At 46.8% G+C, this 19,671-nt stretch overlaps 1 protein-coding gene across 1 annotated transcript; it reads left to right on the forward strand.

Moving 5' to 3' along the window:
- The first annotated feature begins 12,269 nt into the window (after positions 1-12,269).
- On the forward strand, positions 12,270-14,889 carry LOC139072260 (uncharacterized). The gene is made up of 5 exons (XM_070555904.1): positions 12,270-12,278; positions 12,341-12,414; positions 12,954-13,117; positions 13,203-14,702; positions 14,785-14,889. The coding sequence occupies exons 1-5, from the start codon at positions 12,270-12,272 to the stop codon at positions 14,886-14,888; spliced, it is 1,851 nt and encodes a 616-aa protein (XP_070412005.1). The 3' UTR covers position 14,889.
- The last annotated feature ends 4,782 nt before the right edge of the window (positions 14,890-19,671 follow it).

Here is a 19,671-nt window from a genome sequence, read left to right on the forward strand (position 1 = left end):
GGTTGTCTTTTGGTCGTAGTAGGCTTTAGCGCCTTCTACGTTGGTCTCCAGTTTCTTCTGAGCGTGCGCGAACGTAGCTCTAAGGTGTGTTTTCAAGTCTGCCACATACTGATGAGCGGTATAGGCAGTGGCAACACTGACATCCTCTGGGTGATACAGGAGGTGCAGTGGTAGAGTCATCAGTCTGCCGGTCATCATCTCAAAGGGCGTAACCCCTGTGGATCGCTGGGGAGTGGACCGTATGGCCATCAGGACCAGAGGCAGCTTGACGTCCCAGTCCTTCCCAGTGGAGCAGACGTACTTTTTGAGCATAGAGACGACCGTGCGGTTCATCCGTTCGACCTGTCCGGATGACTGTGGGTGATAGGGGAGGTGGAATCTCACTTCCACTCCCAGAAGTTCAAACAGGGACGTCATTACACTGGATGTGAAATGAGTTCCTCGGTCAGAGTCAATGCAGAGTGGAAGTCCCCATCGACTGAAAACGTGGTTAATCAGCAGTACAGCGGTTGTGACGGCTGTATCGTTTGGCGCTGGAAGGCACTCCACCCACTTCGTGAAACTGCAAGTTACAGTTAGCATATATTTGTTCCCTCTTGCCGATTTGGGAACCGGTCCAACCCAGTCGATCTGCAGGTGGGACCAAGGGAAGGTTATTCCCCTGCGTTGCAGTGGTGCTCTAGCAAGCGGCTGGGACTGTTGAAACTGGGCACAGATGAGGCAGCCTTGGACATAGCTGTGTACGTCCTTGGACATCGACGGCCAATATGCTACTTCTGTCAGTGACGCGAGGGTAGCTTTTGCTCCGCGGTGACCTCCAACCGGAGTGTCGTGGGCGTAGGCAAGCATCACTCCTCTGTGGTCGAGTGGAACAACCCAGCGCGGCGGGCTGTGATCGTCACGCATGTAAACTAACAAATCGTTTTGTAGTTTCAGGTGCGTGAGTTGACGATGCAGGGTTACCAAATCTCGACTTGCGCCAGTAGGTGGTGACGGTAGTTCAGGCATCGGTCCCTTTTGGAGAAGCTCGCGGATGAGCTTCAGGTCAGGATCTTGTTCCTGCATGGTGACTAGGTCCGCGTCATGTGGTTGTCTGCCTAGAAACACGGGTACCTCAACGGTCCGAGGTTCGTCTGCCTGTTTAGCATGGCGATGAGTTATCGCGCAGACCTCGTGAAGGGCCTTGGGTGGAAGCCACTCGTCTTTGAATTCCCAACAGGTTCTCTGGTCAGCACCGAGCTTAGCAAGGCGGTCAGCTTCGTCATTACCATCTTTCTCCGGACCTATGGTCCTGGAGTGACCTTTGACCTTTTTCCAGTAGACCATTATGCCTTTCTCAGTGGTGAGCAGATCACACGCTAGGAATAACTCCGAGTGTTTCACATCTCTGTTCCTGGCGTTTTTCATGTGGTTCTCCTTCCACATGGGGAAGTGAGAAATGAAGCTGTGTCTAGCGTAGTTTGAATCTGAGCAAAGGACGATTTGAGTGATGTCCAAGGCTGCCGCCTGCTGGAGGGTTATCAACACTGCAGCAATTTCGGCGTACTGACTAGACTTTTGGCCCAACCGGTAGTGATTTGGTTGCTTAGTGTCACAGTCCACCCAAACGACTCCAACCCCGGCACGGAGCTGGCCTTCGTGAAGGTAGGCGCATCCGTCAGTGTAAACTTTCGGAAGCCCTTGGCAAACATTCTCATCAAAGTAGCGATGATTGGATGCGGTTGGGTAGACTGCGGCAGGTGTGTCCAGGGGGCCCATGACGGAGTCAGAGTCACAGTGCTGGCAGCCTGCTAGCCCTTGTCCTAGCGCTAGCTTGGTGTTCTGACCATACTTGACCTCAATGTTGTATCCTTGGAGCACCATCATCCACGTCGCAATGCGGCTGTTTGACACTCTTCCTTCGCGCAGACGCTGGCTGTTTAGGAAGGTGACGGGCTGATGACACGTTTCAATGATCACTTTCTGTCCACCGATGTAACTACGAAAGTGTTCGACGGTCCAGACAGTAGAGAGGAGAGCTCTCTCGCAGTCTGAGAACTGGAGTTCCACCTTGCTCAGAGGCTTGCTGGCGTATGCCACAACTCTCATGTCCTGATCGTGTTTCTGCTTCAAAGCAGCGCTCAGGCAGTGAGAGGAGAAAGTCGCCTCTATGTAGAACTCTTTATCCTTGTCTGGGTAAGCCAGACAGGGTGCGGACGCCAACTTCTGTTTTAGGAACTGGAAGGAGAGTTCTTGGGGTCTGTCCCACACGAAAGGTGTGTCGTTCCGAAGCAGCTCCATGAGGGGCCTCACTGTTTCAGCGTACTCCTCAATGAACTGCCTGGAGTAGTTGCAGACTCCGAGGAAGCTACTGAGTTCAGTCAGATTAGCTGGGGCTTTGATGTCCTGAATGGCTCTAATGCGTCCCGCTTGGGGCTCGACTCCATTAGGGCCAACCAGCAGTCCAACATACTCCACTTTGGTTCGACACCACTGTCCCTTGAGAATCGCCAATTTAGCTCCGGCGTCAGCGAGCTGTTGCAGCACGTGACGGAGTTCGGCCAGGTGCTCCTCGAAGGTTCGACTCCTCATCAAGATGTCATTGACATATATGAGGTTCCCTCTGGAAGCAGCATCTGACATGGCTTTGTGGAGGAAGATGTTGAACTCGGCAGGTGAGTTAGAGTAGCCAAAGGGGCAGCGGTTCCAAGTATATTGGCGATTTCCAAAGGAGAAAGCCAGTTTATACTGGTCCGCCGGCTCAACCTTCATGGTCCAGAAGCCGTTGGCTACGTCAACCGTAGAGAAGAAACGAGCATCTCTGACTCTGGCTAGCTCCTGATCTAAATGGATCATAGGCCACCTGGAGAGAGGTACTTGTTTGTTCAGTGCACGATAGTCTATGGTGAGACGCCATTTCCCAGTCGGTTTCAGAACCGGCCAGATGGGAGAGTTGTAAGTGGAGTTACACTCTCTGATGATGTTTTTCTCCTTCAGCTGATCGAGGATCTCCTGGATCGACTCATAAGCAGCGAGGGGAATCTTGTACTGACGTACAAAAGTAGGAGGGGCATTCGGGTTCGTCGGAATGCGAACCGTGTGCAGGTTTGTGAGTCCACAGTCCAGGGACTCCCTGGGTAAGACGGACTGAAACTCATAGAACAGGCTTCTAAGCTCTGCTCTCTGCTCCTCTGACTCCAGCGCATCCGCTTTGTCAAGCTGCTGGCTGACTTCGGCCTCGAAGCCGTCATAAGGTTCAGAGGAGGAGGGTCTCTGATGTTCCGGGCTTTCAACCGGTGACTCAGAGGGTTGAGTATTTATTGCAAAAACCGTTAGACACTGACCGTTGTCAGTATCTAAGGTTGCACTGCAAATGGGTTCCTCAGGAAGGGCTTCATGCCGCTTGATGGTAATCATTTGTGAAGGGAAAGTACTGAATGTGTCTGCACCAACCTGTCTGTCGTTCAAGAACAACGGAAGTTGCCCGATCACGGGGACTGAAAGTTCGAAGTCATGGAATGAGCTATCTATCAGCATGCCCAAGGGCTTTCCTGCCGGCATGTGGATAGGACTCCGGGTCGGATTTTCGACCAACAAGTAGGCAGAACGATTGTTCAGCTCCAAGAGTGGCGTGCCACAGACGGCTAAGTTGAGCTCCAAGAAGTGTGGTGATGGCTCGAAGAAGGCCTGTGTGCCTGGCAGCTTCTGATGCTTCATCAGAGTCAGACGAACAGGCACTCCTTTGACCAGTGGGGGCAGAACCGTGCTGGCCTCAACCACTGCACGGCAGGCCTGTGGAATGGTCTGTCCGGACAGCAAGTGTTCAGGGCCTTCTGAGCGAGGCTCAGAGGATGGTGTGGCCCGGGCCCAAAGGACTTGATTGCACGTGTCCAGCTGGGCACCGAGTCGAACCAGCAGATCTGCTCCAATGAGTGCAGGTGGATCAAGCTGTGGTATGATGCTGAATGTATGTGTGAGCTGTCTTGCTCCAAGTTGGATAGTCAGAGAGCAGACCTCTGGCGCTTTCAGGAGCCTCTGCGGCCAAGTAGGTGACAAGAGCCGATGGCTACGTGTCACACTGACCAGAAGGGGGTCCTTCTGACGCAGGTGTTCAAACGTCTGCTGGCTGATGGCTGACTTTTCTGACCAAAGAGCAAGGCGAGCATCTGAGATGTGGGTGCAGTTGATGGTAAGACCACCAACTATGTGTGGTGCATATGGCTGCAGGCTGACGTTCTTCAGCGAGCAGAGAAAAGATGAATGTGTGCAGAGCGGAGTTCCAGGAGCGGTTTCGTGCCTTTGCAGGCGGTCCTCGTCTGTGGGAGCCGTAGGGAGGGGCATGACCTTGGAACAAGGGTTTTGCGGCTCACTTATGCTGACTTCAAGAATGGAGGATGGTCGGCTGCTATCCGGGTTCCAGGGCTTAGGTGTGTCCACCTGGGCCCACAGTTGACCCGTCTGGCAGTCGATGAGGGGAGCTAGACGTTCAAGCAGGTCCTGACCAATGAGAAGTGGTTCAGTGTCTAGCTGGCAGACATAAAACGGGTGAACCAGAGTCATGTCTTGGAAGGTGATGTCCAGCCACGCCCGGTGAGTGATACACTCCCGGGTCTGGGTGTAGCTGGTGATTTTCAGGTCACAGGGTTCTACCTGGACTGGTTTCCCGAGCGACCGCATGGTGTCAGACAAGCGATGGAACAGTGTGGAGCATATCAGGGTGATTTCTGAGCCAGTATCCTGCAGAGCATCAACCTGTATGCATCCACCTACGTTGGTGCTACAGTACAAACGGCGAGCATGATCATGGTTTGTTAAGTCACCAAGGAACTTCAGAAATTTAGTATCAGGTTTCTCTGGGGGGTAGATTTCAGGAGACTCCTGTGATCTACCAGTAGTGTTCCCCCAGCTGATCAGGTAGGTCCTGGCCACGCTGGGAGGTTGAGCCACGCCTAGTCATGCGGACGTTGGCTCTGGGTCTGGCTTCTTAGAAGAAGACTTTGGTGCAGGGGTCTCATCTGCAGATCTCAGCTGTTCCTTCTGTTTAGCTAGGAACTGCTGAAACATCTCCTGGAGGTCGGCTTTGGTCAACTACTCACCTGCGGACTTGCGTTCGGGACTTACCTGTTGGCGGCGCTCCTTAAACCTTCCACTGTTCCGACCTGCCTGCCGTTGGTTTTGGTTGGGCCACTTCCTGTCTGATTGTCCAGACCTAGGCGGCCAATCAGCACCCCCCTTCCCCTGTCGAGGAGATTGGGACTGCTCTTGCGGTTTAGCAGGTCTAGGTTTAGCAGATTTTGGCTTAGTGGGTGGAGCTTCTGTGCCTTCGAGCTCCAAACGCGGCTCGGCGTCGGGAGCTAGGTGCATGACGCGGTGATGTGCGTCAGGCTTTTGGGGCTTCCCGCCGGCTTCCCAAGCCTGTTGAGCGTATCTCCGAATCTCCTGAGTTGTCAGTTTTTTCATCCGACAATACATTGAGACTTCGGATCGAACACACTCGTGTAGGTTGTGAATGAACAGGGATCTGAAGGCAGGGTCTTCCTCGAGCCCAGGGCCGTTTCGACCTTGGAAATAAGCACTTTTGAGTCGGCGATAATACTCTCTGGGGGGTTCGTTTCTCCCGTGTTTGATGGAGAAGGCCCCCATTGTAGCTGACACTGAGTCTGCATACGTGGCGTATTCATCCCTCAACGCTCGGCAGAGCGAGGAGTACCGATCTCGAACGTCAGGTGGTAGAGTTTCCATGAAACCGTGCACCGTTCTAGATGTGGTTTTCCAAATTAGCTTGAGCTTTTCCCTTGAAGAAGGTGCTGGAAGATCAAGCAGACAACGTTCTATCTCCCTGAGATAATCGTCAACGTTGGATTCATTGGTGTTAGGATCAAAGCGTTCTATGTCTTTAGCTAGCGATTCAATTTGACGTACACGGAGCCCTGACTCACGGTACGGCGCGTCATCCTCTGACTCTGACCCACGGTCTGTCTCAGAGGGTGCTGGATATCGCTGGTGTGCTCTGGGCTCCCAATGTTGACTCCTGGGGCCCAAATCGGGGTTCGGCATGCTGTGACGGGCTGCTGGCACGTCACGTGGGTGTCCTGGGAGGTCCTCCTCCCGGGGCACGTCTGCGTAGTGCAGCCTGCGTCTTTCAACTGGGGCTTCTGCGTAATACGCTCTGTCCGGGTACAGACTGGCGTATGATGCTTGGTCATGCAGCTGGTTACCGGCATGCCGAATACCGGAGTAGCTAGGATGGGTGGATGGTTGAGGTGCAGCTTGGGGTGCATAACCCCAATCGGCACCTTGCACCCTTCGTGGACTGGGGGAGCGGTCTAAATAGAGGTGCCGCTCAGCTGGTCGACTTCTCACTGATTGAGAAGGCCGTGAAGATGAGGGTGGTGGTCCAACCTGGGGTTCGAGGGCGAACTGCCCTCGGCCCCTAGATGGTCCTGAATGCCCTATAGTGTGTGTAGGGAACGGGGCCGAAGGTTGGGACAGATAAGCTTCATCTCTCCCCTGCGGCGTGCGTCCGTCCAGAGAGTCCCACACCACATACTGTTGATTATCGTATGGAGACGTATCAGGAGGTAGCCTACCTTTACGGCGAGACGGCGGTCCCTCGCTACCTTGGGTGGAGGAAACCAATTGGTCTTTGGCGATCGTCCTGGGCGGACCCTGGTTGACTTTGCCGGCTTGCTTTCGTACCGGTGTGGGAGAGCACTCTGGCTCAGCCTCAGAGTCACGGTGTTCCCCCCCTTCCCACTGTCTGTTGTCATCAGCAGAAGGGGGCGGGGTCTTCTCCCCATCTTCCCCAGAATCGGTGCTGGTGTTGTCTTCCTCGATCAGCCTTCCATTTCGCTGTTTTTCAGCTAGCATACTCTGGAGGTTCATGATCTTCTGACCACGTTGGAGTCCTCTCTGATAGAGGATCAGGGCTAACTTAGCTAAGTGAACCTGGATTGGTTTTGTACCATCCGGGTTTTCTATTTGATCGATTACAGCTTCTAGCTCGACGCTACGCTGTTCTTCAGTGAAATCCCTAGAAGGGTAGTCGGGTTCTCGAGCAACCGCGACCAGTTTGGACAATATTTGTCCAGAAAGTAGGCCAGGTTCATAGTCGTGGGCCGCAGCGCCACCTGGTTGCTGGGAGTTGGTCAGTTCACTACTCTGTCCCTCCATTTTTAACAACCGAACCAAAAATAGCCTAGTAGAGCTTCTGCAGATAGCTCAAGCTGCACCTTTTGGGCAGCAACTGCTAGCTTTGTAGCAGAAAAACACTAAATTAACCTTTGTGCGCACAGGTTTTAGCGTTTTAAGATTGCACGGAATGCCGTGACTGACGCTTAAAATACTATTCCTTTCAGTATTTTAGCACAAGCTGGTGCGTTGCCGTAGCAACGTCTTACAACACTTGCAGTGTTAAATATGCTAGTTATTCCTTCAGAATATTAGCAAACAGGGTGTTATCAGTCTTTGAGTGAAGGTTTCAGTTAGTTATAATAGCCACTGTGAGTTAAAGTCGCTAAATTAGCAGTTAATTTTAGCCTAAAAGGGTTAGTCAGAATTACTTACACACTGCACCTTTTAAAGGAGACATAACATGCTTTTAAGTTATTCCTTTTTACATCTAAATCCTTCAGTTGGGGTCTAAATACAGTGGAACTGCAGTTCTTTGGTCTGATTTCCTCATTATTGTTGCTCTACAGACCCTCATCTACCCCTGTTCTGAGGAGAGTCTTGAGAACGAGCCGTTTTTGGGTACTGTCTCTTTAAACTGGAGGAGGAGCTGTAAACTCCGCCCCCCTCCATAGTGCAGACCTGTACTCTCCTCCCCCAGTCGGACTTTGTAGTTCTATAGAGAAATCATTATTTAGCATAGCAGATTTAGCATAGCATATTAGCATTTTTAAAACATGTGGGGAGGGTAGTTCATCAAGCTGTTTCAAGGCTGCTAACTCTCTCATGCATTTGTCTGTAGTCACTCACACACACCCGTCACGGCCGACGGAGGGACAAGCTAGCAGGCACGTGCGGGCGCGCGCACACACACACACACACACACACACACACACAAGGAATGCTGCTTGCTTATTTATTTCTATAAAAAACGTTTTAAAAAATGATACAGCTCATTAAAACACCATTAAAAGAATACATTTTTTAAGATCTCTATCTATATATATACATACATATAATTATAAATAATTTTATAAGTAGTCTTATTTAATATTGGGTGTCTTAATGGCTGAAAATGGATAAAAAGCAGTTACATTTTAATTTAAAGATTTGAGATTCGAGTCAAAAATAAAGAACATTCCTCCAAATGTTCTTTAATGTGATCATTATAATTCTAATGCTTACAACTTTGTTTTTATTGTCTGCAATGCGTAGCCTATATCTTTATTAAATGTGTTTAGCTGTAAAGTGGTAATTCTCTCTAATGTGTACAGAGAGGTGGACATCAGTGCTGCAGTGAAATTCCCAAGATCAGTCTGCTTTGCTAACAAATATAGTTAAATCTTACCTGCATTCTAAATAAATACCGTTAGGTGAAAACATCAGTAGGCATTGAGTTATTGATAAAATCCCTAACAGCCAGAATGGAAGAAGAGCATGCTGGGTCATCCTGGACCTGAGCCTGTTCTGTGTATTTACCTACAGGATGCAATAAATGTCTACAAGGCTGAGTTTGGACCATTACATCTAAAAGAAAACATACAATCAGTGATTTTTTTTAAATTGTTTACATTAATATACAAATTTTCTAAGTATTAACCTCACAGCAAATAAGTAGAACAATATAATAAACAGGCTTTAGTAGTTAAACAGGCGTTGTGCACACAGGTAATTTGTGTCTCGGTGCTGGTGGTGTCTAGGTCTCAGAGTTCCTGTCCTCCTGCCGTCTTCTGTTGTCCTCAGGATACGGATTGATGTTTCCTGATGATGAGGGAGGGGCAGTATGTGGGCTTCAAACTGGTCCTGGATAACAGTGGGAGACCTCCGTTGTCTGAATACTGAGACCAGAGGGTTGGTGAGATGCAGATCTTCTCTACCTCATCTAGAAACGGAGTTGGTTCAGGGAAAACTTTTCCAAAGACCAGTTCCATGATGTCATCGTCATATTCTGCAATGATAGACAATAACTTTAATGACATATTTTGTTTACAAGCAGCTTTAGGAAAGTCGTTTCTTTAGCTTTCATGTTTATAGTCACGTTTGTGTTTGTTCACAAGTTCACTTTGCTGCAGTGACTTCATATTCTTACAAATGTAATAAAATAGTGACACTAAAATTATACAAATGATTCCTTATGAAAGGAAGCTCATTAGAGAGCAGTGCAGACAGACTTACTACTCTATTAAATCCACTGTGTTGACGCACTTTAATGACTTTGTCACGCTGCATTTTAGCTGATATGGGACTTTATTTACTGGATGCTAAGATTACATCACACTCACGTAGAATAACACACTGGCTCTCTGCTGTTACAATCAGTGGGAGGTTATCATCTGGTGTAAAAGAAGGCGTTGATCAGAAATCACGTTTTATTCCACGAAAATCAGCCAAATCCGCATTAATCTGGGTGCTAACTTTACTAGCATACTGTGCTAGCGATAGCAAGCCGGATGCTAACGCTTTAGTGCTGCTAATGCCCGTAAATCTAAAGTAAAGTTTGTCGACATTTTAGAGTGATATGAAGCTTACCGCTCTGCTGCTGTGTCCCGGTGCTGCCACATTCAGATAAAAATGACTCCTTTTAGATAGATGAAGCCCTCAGTACTTACTAGCCTGAAGACACGAAAGAACGAACCACGCGCGCGCGCGCACACACACACACACACACACACACAAACACAAACACACTACTTTTTCTTCTGTGTTTTTTTAGCAGTAGTGTCATCAGCTCCTGGGTTTAAATACTGCCACACCACCCTTCCTTAAAACGAGGAACAGTTTTGAGCTGTGTGTGGCTAAAATAACCAGACATTCTGCATTTTTCCAATAGGACTACAAAAAATCTTAGCGAGAAGAAAAAATGGCGGATTGGCTCTGTGTTTAGCCGAGGGCCATTACCATATTTGGTAGTTATCCTCACTAAATTAATTACTGATGTAATAGATTATGTAAAAACTGAACGGGTGGACAAATATGCCCAAAACTTAATTATTAAATATCTAAATAGCAACTCCAGTGAATAATATAAGCCTTTTTGCTCACTTAGACACTTAAAATGTGAAACACACTGTGTTAACGGATAAAAAAGTGGGTTTTTCATGTTATGTCTCCTTTAATGAAGAACTGAATTTTAACCTAAAAGGTTAACCAGAATTAATTACACGTTGCACCTTTAAGGAAAAACTGAATTTTAACCTAAAAGTCAACCAGAATTAATTTACACGTTGCACCTTTAAAGAAGCACTGAGTTACTGGTGAGAGTTCGATGCAGCTTCCTGCTCAGCGAAATCAGCACCACTCTGTTGCTGGTTCAAGGCTGAACAACTGATTATTTTTAATTCAAGCTCTTTGGATTTATTTGTTTGTTTGTGCCGGATAGAAATCTCTGTGTATCCAAGCCTCACACGGGCGCACCAATTAATGTTGGGGTTATTAGGAGCGAACAATTAGTAAGCTTCAACTTACTTTTGGATTCTTCAATAAATTCTGTAAATATGGGAATATTTACTGATTTATTAATTAATTAAGATATTCTTAGATATACGGGGCACCATTCCCCTTTAACCGGGGAAAAATTGAATCCAAAACTCTTATCAGTCTTTCTTGAAGTTCGTAGAATCCTTGGAGCAGAGACTTCTCTTCGACACAACAAAGCTACTGGAGACGAAAATCTGAATTTTATAACGTTTAATTAACAATTTGTCAAATGAATAAACAGTGGCATAAATGAATAATAACCATGTGATATAATAAAAGGATGTATATTCAAAATAATGTTCAAGGTGTTTGTGTGGTGTGTGTGAGTGAGTGTGTGTGTGTGTGTGAGATGAATGGGTCTTTGTTTCCCCAGAGTAGGTGGGGGGAGTGAGCTGTGAGTGTGTGTGGGGCTCTTCCCCTCCCCTCGCATTCAACAGGAGACCTGGATGTGTAAAGTTTTCTACTTTCCCGAACACTTAGTGGCTTAGAATCACAGTAAAACTTAACTCAAACACTTCAAAAGTTAACAAACAACAAAAGGGTCACTTGTAAATTATTTAATCTAAAAGGAGTCGGCAGCCTGGCCAGAGCTGACGACTAAAGATATTAGCGATGATCAATAAGCAGTTTATTCTTTCAAAATGACCCGGCGGACGTGTTTTGGGAGCGAAAGAGGAAAACACGAAGCTACTTTTTAAGCAATAGCGCGGTTTTATTGCTTATTCTGGACTATAGAGGAAACGGGAGAAGAAAAGGAGAGAAAAAAAATGAGTTTTCTGATCACCAGATGAGCAGCAAGGCGTCCCCGCTGTTATGATTTGACGGTTCTCCGTTTTTCTCCGCAGTTTTCAGCGTCATCCGTCGGTTTGATGCTTTCTCCGTTGTTTGGCTCCACGTGTGTTTCTCCACGGGCTGGACACAAAGAGGACGAAGTTTCTTTTGTGCTGAGTTTGACAACTTACAGCGTCTCTGAGAGCTGAATGGAGCTCCGCTCGTTCCCAGTCAGGTCCCGATGGAGTTGAGTGTAGTTTCCAGCGGTTGCGTGGGTTCAACTTGGGCACTTAGAGCTTCCGCGTGCTCAAGTTGTCGGAGCGTTCGACAAGCGTGTCCTTACCGCCAGGTATCCTGGGCAAAAGAACGAGGTTTCTTTGTCTCTGCTGAAGATTTATGGTCTTAGTTCGCGGGAAAAGCTCCACGGCTTCCCGCACATGCGCAGAACGTGTTTCTGGTACTAGGCGGTGACATCACCCAATGCTTCCGTGTGCAAAGCATCATGGGAAATGAAGTTTCTTGGCGCTGATGTGATTATTTGCTTTTCAGAGCAATTTAAGCACAGTCATTTTGGAGAAAATCACTGCATAGTAATTTCCTCATGAGGTCAGACCCTCAACAGCAGTGAAGGGTGCTGACGCTTTTGTGGCTGAAAATCCACCTGCCTTATATAGTCCAGGACTTACAATGACCGGAAACACCAAAGGAGCAGGAAGGGCAGGTTCCTTTTGCAATCCTGTATCACATCAGAATGAGGCTTTTCCACCCGGGTCATTATCTGTGGTGTAACGTTCACCATCATCAATAGCCTTGAGGGGGAGGAAGGAGAAAGAAGGAGGAAAAGCCACTTTTGTGTAAAGTGAAAGGCAGTGATGTCACCTGTAAGTATGCTGCTGTGTGACAGAGTGGGGAATTCTCAGTAACTCCTCCTTTACACAAACAGATCATATTTAAGGCAAACCTTCGTCCCTCCTTCAGCACAACTCAGCTTTCCATCAGTCTGAACAACTTCAACAGGTAAAACTTTGTTCTTTCTTTTATTGCTGACAGGAGTAAATATTTTGTTTCTGCATGTCACCCATCAAAAATCCTTAAACCTGTAGCTAGATTATTATATACTCTACTTTGTAGATTGAATCAGACCTAAATCTGCATAAAGGATGCTCCCTGACAAGAGCTTATTTATAAATATTAAAACTATTATTGCAATATCCTGTAGTTTTTCAACAATATGAAAATAACAGTAATGTTAGGGGTATTATTCTATTGATAAAATTGTTTTCATTTAGAATAAATTCTTCCTCTTCAGAGAGCCTGTTAGAGGAGCGTCGTAATAAATGTCTTTTACATTAGTTACATGACAAGAGTGGCTCAGCCTACTTATGACAGGCAAGGACCGTTTTATGTTATATTATATTATATTATATTATATTATATTATATTATATTATATTATATTATACAGTCATATTAAAATTCATATATAAATGTTGTTGTTGAGGATTACCATTTTAGACTTTTATCATATGTTACCTGTACTGACTGGATTGTCTACAGAAACACCATGGCAGCCTCAGACGGTTTTCCTGCCAGTTTCTATGGAGAACCAGGAGTGTTAGGAATGTTATCCAATGGGATCAGCGCATTCCTTGTACTTCTACAGAACTTCAGCACAGCTCACACCGGCATTAAACCAGTTGGAGTGGAGAACATACTTGCAGGTAAAACTCTTGACATAAACACAAATATCTATTCATATATAAACCTGTGAAGGTGGCTTACAGCAGTTTCCAACACTTCTTCCAGGTGTTCATCTCATCCTGATTGGTGGTTTGTGCCAGCTGGTGGCTGGACTGCTCTCCTTTAGAAAGTACGATCACCTGAGTGGCACTGCCTTCATCGGCTACGCTGCCCTTTGGGGTAGCTATGGGGCGACCAGAATCTACTATGGTGCTTTATTTAACAATCAGACTATACCACCAGTATCAGTGCACATGTTCAATGGTTCAACCACCAACATCATGGTCAACACTTCTCTTCAAAACTCAACACAGTGCCACTTATGTGTGTCCATAGAAGAGTCAGCCATTGCTGGTCTGATCCCTTATATCCTTCTGTCCTTTATCCTGGCATTTTGCTCTGCCACGGTCAACTACATCATGCCTTTTGTTTTTGGAGCCATCACGGCCACTTTGATCTTTGAAGCAGCAGCTCTGGTGACAGGCCCTTGGGCTCTGGTGGTCTCTGGGGTTCTGGAGCTGCTCATTTTGATCTTTGCCATCTATGGTTCAGCTGCTCTACTCATCAAAGGGCTGACTCAACGTCTAGTTCTTAAAGGCTTTGGGACCCCCCTCTTTAATGTTCTCCTGCTAGGAACCACCAACTCAACAGGTGCTCAGAAACCTGGTCAAGAGAAGAAGAAGAACACAAAATATGCAGAGCCCATGGCCTTGGGTTTCTTCTGTGACTCTATTGCTCCCTTCATCGTTGCCTTCTACAGCTTTGGGTACATGAAATCGTTTGGTTTAGGAGTTGCATGGGTATCAATCATCTCAGTCGCCCAGCTGTTCTCCAGCTACTACGCTCATTTGCGCCAGGATAGCTACCACACTACAAAATTTGGGATTCATGCCATGTATTGGCTGATCAAGGCTTGGGATGAGTTTGTGGCATCTGCCCTGATTGTGGAGCACAGTCAAGTTGTTGCTGGTAGGGAAGCCATGGTGGGAGACTGGTTCTTTGTGGTGGCCGGCTTGGTGCTCTGTGTGGGAAGCCTGAACATGGACACTCTGGAGCTGATCCACAACTTGCTCTTTGTTCTGCTCACAGTCTCAACAATCCCCCAGATCCCCCTGCAGGGTTACTACATCTTCTTTGGTGTAGCCTGCTCTCTCTTCACTGCAGTCTCAGTCTACGGTACCTTCTCACGCCTCATAAACACCATCGCAGAGAAGTCTCTAATCCCTGTGGGACCACAGCCGGTCTCCTCCGAGCAGCTGAAGAGAGCTCTGATGTGTAGAAGATCTCAACATGGAGAACAAAAAGAGCTGCCCAACAGTGACCAGGCCTCAGATGCTCTGTTTTATCTCACCAACGGGGTTGCAGCACTTTCAGCTCTTCAATCAGAAGTGTCAAGTGGGAACCCTTCATTCCTTCATCTGACTGTCCCCTGGGTCCTCATCTCTGGAGGCATCATTCAGACCTATGTCAGCAGGCTACAAGTCACCGGAGAGGGCCGGTTTGGATCAGTCATCTCATCCATCTACGTGGTTGTATGGGCAACATGGACGTGGTTTCGATTTGCAGGTATGTCAGCATAAAGTATGAGCAAAATACATTTTTCTGACTGATTTGAACAAAATTCTCATCAGGAGTTATTGTTCTACAGGTTTTCAGCTTCAGCTCCCCGTCCTGGCAGCCTATGGATTCACAGCTGGAGGCGTTGCTTTACTGGTCATTAATGCCTTCCTCATGCTGATTGGTAAGGTCTAGTATCTGCTTTCAGCGCTATAAATCACAGTTTTTATTCATTCATAATTTTGTACTTTTGTTTCTTCTATTAGCTGCTTATAGGAACGTGGTTCTGTTGTTTCTAACAACAATCATGGAGGTTGTTCTTGTCTGCTTCCTTCTCTCCACCCTGCACAGACTTCCATACCAACTTGAAAGTGAGTTAAAACCGCCTGTTATAAACTTTATGTATTTACGATTCTGACTCTCATCAGAACAAATAAAGTCTAACATCCAGAAACGATGTATTGCAGTTGCCATGCTTGCATTGGTATCCATCATTTGCTTTTATGGCACCTTGGCTTCACTGATGAACTGCATCTTCTCACAAAGAGTGATCCCAATGGGTCCTCCCATAATAAAGGTAATGACTGAAGTTTAGATTGACCTACCTTTAAGAATCAGCATTAATAATTAATAAAAATGTGTGTGTGTGTTTTAGGAAAAAGTGAAACAGGAAGCTTGTGACGAGCCGTCCTGTCCGGTGGCTAGCTCGCGTCTCACCAGCGGTCTGTTGAAGATAGCTCGACTTCTCGAGGACGGGGGGGTGTGTGGTATTCCCACAGATACTGTGTACGCTCTGGCTGCTTCCTGCAAGAATCCTCAGGCAATAGAAAAAATCTACAACATTAAAGTAAGAAGATAGAGGAGGCTTGTTTAACAGCAATATACATTTTCATGAAGTCACCATCTTGTTGAATTGGACCTTTTGCAGGACAGACCTGCAGAGAAGCCTATATGCATTTGCATCTCCAGTGTGGAACAGCTGGCTGCAGCCAGGCCTCCTTTCAGCCCTCTGCTGTGGGAGTTCATGAGGAATGTGTATCCTGGAGGCATCAGCTGCATTGTCAGCAAAGGAGACTGGCTTTACAGACTAGGTCAGCAGTGTAGAGTGTTTGAATGTTGAGTGGCAGAATTCTGTATCAGTTTTCAGTTTTTACGTGAACTTTAACCTCATTTCTGTAGGAGTTGGACCTGCTTATGACCGTGTTGGTACCAGAGACAGCATCATGATCCGTGTCCCAGACCACACCGTGACCTGCCACCTATGTGACATCACTGGACCCCTGGCCATAACATCAGCCAATCCCAGTGGAGAATCAGACAGCACCCACCACAGCATGGTCATTAAGTAAGAGTCTCCTCAAAGAAGTTTAATGCAAACTAACAAACAACACATCTCTAAAACTTTTAGCACCATGTACTAATTACTGTTTCAAACTGCTTCTTTTGCTGCAGTCGACTGGGACACAAGATCCAAGGAGTACTTTGTGATGGTGACTCGAATGAAGTAGTTGCTTCAACTGTGGTCAACTGCCTGAGGATTGATGAAGGTAAGGGGCCATGATTTCTTCCTACTGGGGCTGTTTAAGGTCAAGTTTCTAACTGAAGCTCTTCTAACCTTCGTTCAGGAGTCATCACAATTGTGAGAGAAGGCTGTGTCCCTGCTATCAAAGTCCAACAGATCTTTGACAGACTGAAGAACTCCATGATTTGAGTGTCTCTTAGCGAAGACTGTCTACCTGGCTGATCACCTTCAAGTCAACTTGTCTGACCCAAGCTGTGCTTTGCTTTTCATACTGACAAACAGCAAAAGAGGGAAAAGAAAACTAAAGATGTGTGTTTATATGGATGTAACTTTTGTGTCTTAGTGGATGCATAGATAGATAGCTAATTCAAAAGTCATCTTAAACTGCATGAACTCCACAATGTTTTGCATTATTTATATATTTATTGTTATATTTATTTTCAAAATATATCAACAAAAACACTTTGAATGTGTACATAAGTTTTTATGTTTTTTTAATTTATAATGTTTGAACTCACTGTAAAACACAAAGAATGTCTTTGTGTGGTTTCTGCATTGAAGCTCTCGTGCATTAATTTATTTGTGCAATAAAACAACTAAAGTTTATTAAGGCTTGCATCTTTAAATAATTACTAAATGTTTTCTAGATGAATGCATTCTCTCCCTCAGTACATCTTTATTCAGATCTTCAGATAAAACAATAACAACAATGGTGTTTAAAAGCTTGACATAAATAGATATATTTTGAACAATTACTAATTAAACACTTGACAGCATCTAGTTATTTGTCAGAGGTCATTAGCAGCTCAAGAACTCTGAAACAATTCAACCATCTAACTTTGTTATGAGCTCTTTAAATATGGGGATCCCTTGTTTAATCAATACATTTGCAGTGGTCAGTAGTAATGAAGCCTTGTGAGTCGTACTCTGGGGAAACAGAGCTCAGGAACAGTTTCAGGAAGTAGAAATGAGCCACATCAGAGTTGAGGATTGGCCTGAAGTAGCTAATGCTAACGGCTAGCTTAGACTGTTGGATACCCTAAACCCACAACAGCCTTCCCTGTCGTGAGTCAAGATAGACGAGTCCATGAATGCTACGTGACATTATCTCTCTCTCTGTCTCTGTCTCTCTCTCTCTCTCTCTCTCTCTCTCTCTCTCTCTCTCTCTCTCTCTCTCTCTCTCTCTCTCTCTCTCTCTCTCTATATATATATATATATATATATATATTTATTTATATACATATATATATATGTATTTATATACACTGTATATGGATGTGTATATATATATATATATATATACATATATATATAATCTTTTCTTTTCTTTCTTTGAATATATATATTCACTTCTTTTCCGGCACTCGCAGAGAACAGACGCTTCTCTTTTTGCTCCCTTATCTTTTTTCCCAAGGCTCTTTGTCCTGTCTACCCACAGAGCGCTTCTCTGCACTTCTTCTGAAAAAGCCTTTTTTTTTTTTTTTTTTTTTTTTTTTTTTTTTTACCGTGTCCTGTCTGGCTGTGAAGCAAGCAGAATTGATGTCTGAATGCTGGTGACAAGCCTTAAAGATTTATTCTCAGGTGGAGCATCAAAGCATTTGCTTTTAATGTCACGCCTGATACTTAAAACTTTATTGTTATTGTTGTTGAATGCTTTGTAATTCCGACCAGACACGGAGACAGAGGTGAAAGAGAGAGGAAAAGAAAAGGTGGGGAGAGAGAGAGAGAGAGAGAGGGGGGGGGGGGGTTCCACAAAAACAAACCATAATGAACAAGAGTCTGCTTCCAGACCTGCAGAAAAAAGATAAAAAAAAAACAAAGGGACACAAAAAAGGGACACAACAACAGTACAACAAGATCTACCTATCACTGCTTCAACTTGATGAAAAGAAAAAATATATATTTATATATAATCAACATTGCTTAACTGAAGAATCACGATAATAAATCACAACACATTAAGTGCCCACCATAGTCTTAAGACCTGTGTTTAACGTGCCCAAGCCCATACTTTTGAGAGCACCATGTGAGCACCTGTGTGTGTGCACGCGCTTGTTTATTTAAGGTTTTTCTATAGGAGCGCCCAACAGAGAGTGTGAGGGACCACAGATCTGCCCCCCAAAGATGCGCAGGAGACGGGGGGAGCTCCAAGTCCCAGAGATCCAGGCGCTGCCCCAGAATGCAGGAACCCCAAGGAGACTGCAACCAGGAAGGCCCCCGCCGCCCTTGAGAGGCACAGAGGATCGCCCCGGGGGGCCACAACCAGCAGCCGGCAGAGTCCCCGGAGATATCAGCGGTAAGCCCACAGGCCCGCCCGCAGCCTCCCACCCCCTAGCCGGCTGAGCCCGGGACCCAGAGACCCGGGACCCAGCGACCCGGGACCCAGGGGCGACCACCCCCGCCAGGGACCCAGCAGAGCCCAGGGACCCAGACCCCACCAGGCAGCCACCGGGATCTAACAGGCAGATGCCAAAATCTTAAACATCCAGACCCGGTTGCCCCGAACACTCAGGCAGACCACGGCACAAGCCCCCACACCAGGTGTGGCAGGGGGAGGGGGGACAGAGATCTATATCATCAAGAGAAGTTCCAGGAGAGGGGAGGACCCAAAGGCCCCACCTGACATATACAGTCATACACAAACACAGTCACACGCTCCCTCCCTCATGCTCACACATGCACATACAAACCAAGACTTACAAAAATGCACGCCGGACACCCACTCATGCTCCCCATACACACCCTATTCACTCTGGTCCTGGTACTGCTGCACATTGGGTACAACCATCACCGGTAACCAGAGTTTCACCCTTTCTGCTGGGGTGCTGATGAGCAGGCTCCCCCGCCCAACACTGAGCACAGCAACCCACCACCCCAGACCCTAACCAGACGGCCAGATCTCCCTCCTAGCCTCCAACCCCAGGAAGCCTAGCAACAACAGAGGTGGCTAAGACCCCTAGTCTCCCTCCGCCTGCTCCAATATAGTGTTTGTGTGATCATGAGGTGTATTCCATGGCTGTGGTGAGTGGGCAGTGCGGGCATCATCCAGCATATGCCAGCTGATGCCACCCCACCACCCCACTTACACCCTCAGCCATCAGTGTCTAAGTGCGGTTTAAAATTGGAAGTGGGCACCGGCACTCGGGAGGAGGCTGAAATATCCCCCTGCCAAATGCTGTTGAATGTGCTCACTCCCAAGGCCCTAAGTGTGTGTTTGTGTGGAATGTCGTCAGTGGAAGTGTATAAGGTGCAAATAAAATTGGGGGGCAGGTTTCCACAGGAATGCGGAAATGGGGTCCATACCCGCACTCCCTGACTTGCCCACCCCCCAAGGTCCTATGTGTATGTTTGTGTGATGATGTGAGGGAGCAGGAGGAGAGAAATATGCGGGGATGGGGAGGAATGGCTGGTTGGGCTTAGCCCTCCAGGGAGCCAGCTCCCCTACTGGCCCCAATA

Source organism: Nothobranchius furzeri, chromosome 1 (assembly GCF_043380555.1).
Source record: "Nothobranchius furzeri strain GRZ-AD chromosome 1, NfurGRZ-RIMD1, whole genome shotgun sequence".
NCBI classification, from domain to species: Eukaryota; Metazoa; Chordata; class Actinopteri; order Cyprinodontiformes; family Nothobranchiidae; genus Nothobranchius; species Nothobranchius furzeri.

What these genes read in the sequence shown, in the direction of transcription:
- LOC139072260 (XM_070555904.1), top strand. An exon ending in AGTCTGAACAACTTCAACAG is followed by an intron (nt 12,415 to 12,953) that starts GTAAAACTTTGT and finishes GATTGTCTACAG; the next exon opens with AAACACCATGGCAGCCTCAG. An exon ending in GACGTGGTTTCGATTTGCAG is followed by an intron (nt 14,703 to 14,784) that starts GTATGTCAGCAT and finishes ATTGTTCTACAG; the next exon opens with GTTTTCAGCTTCAGCTCCCC.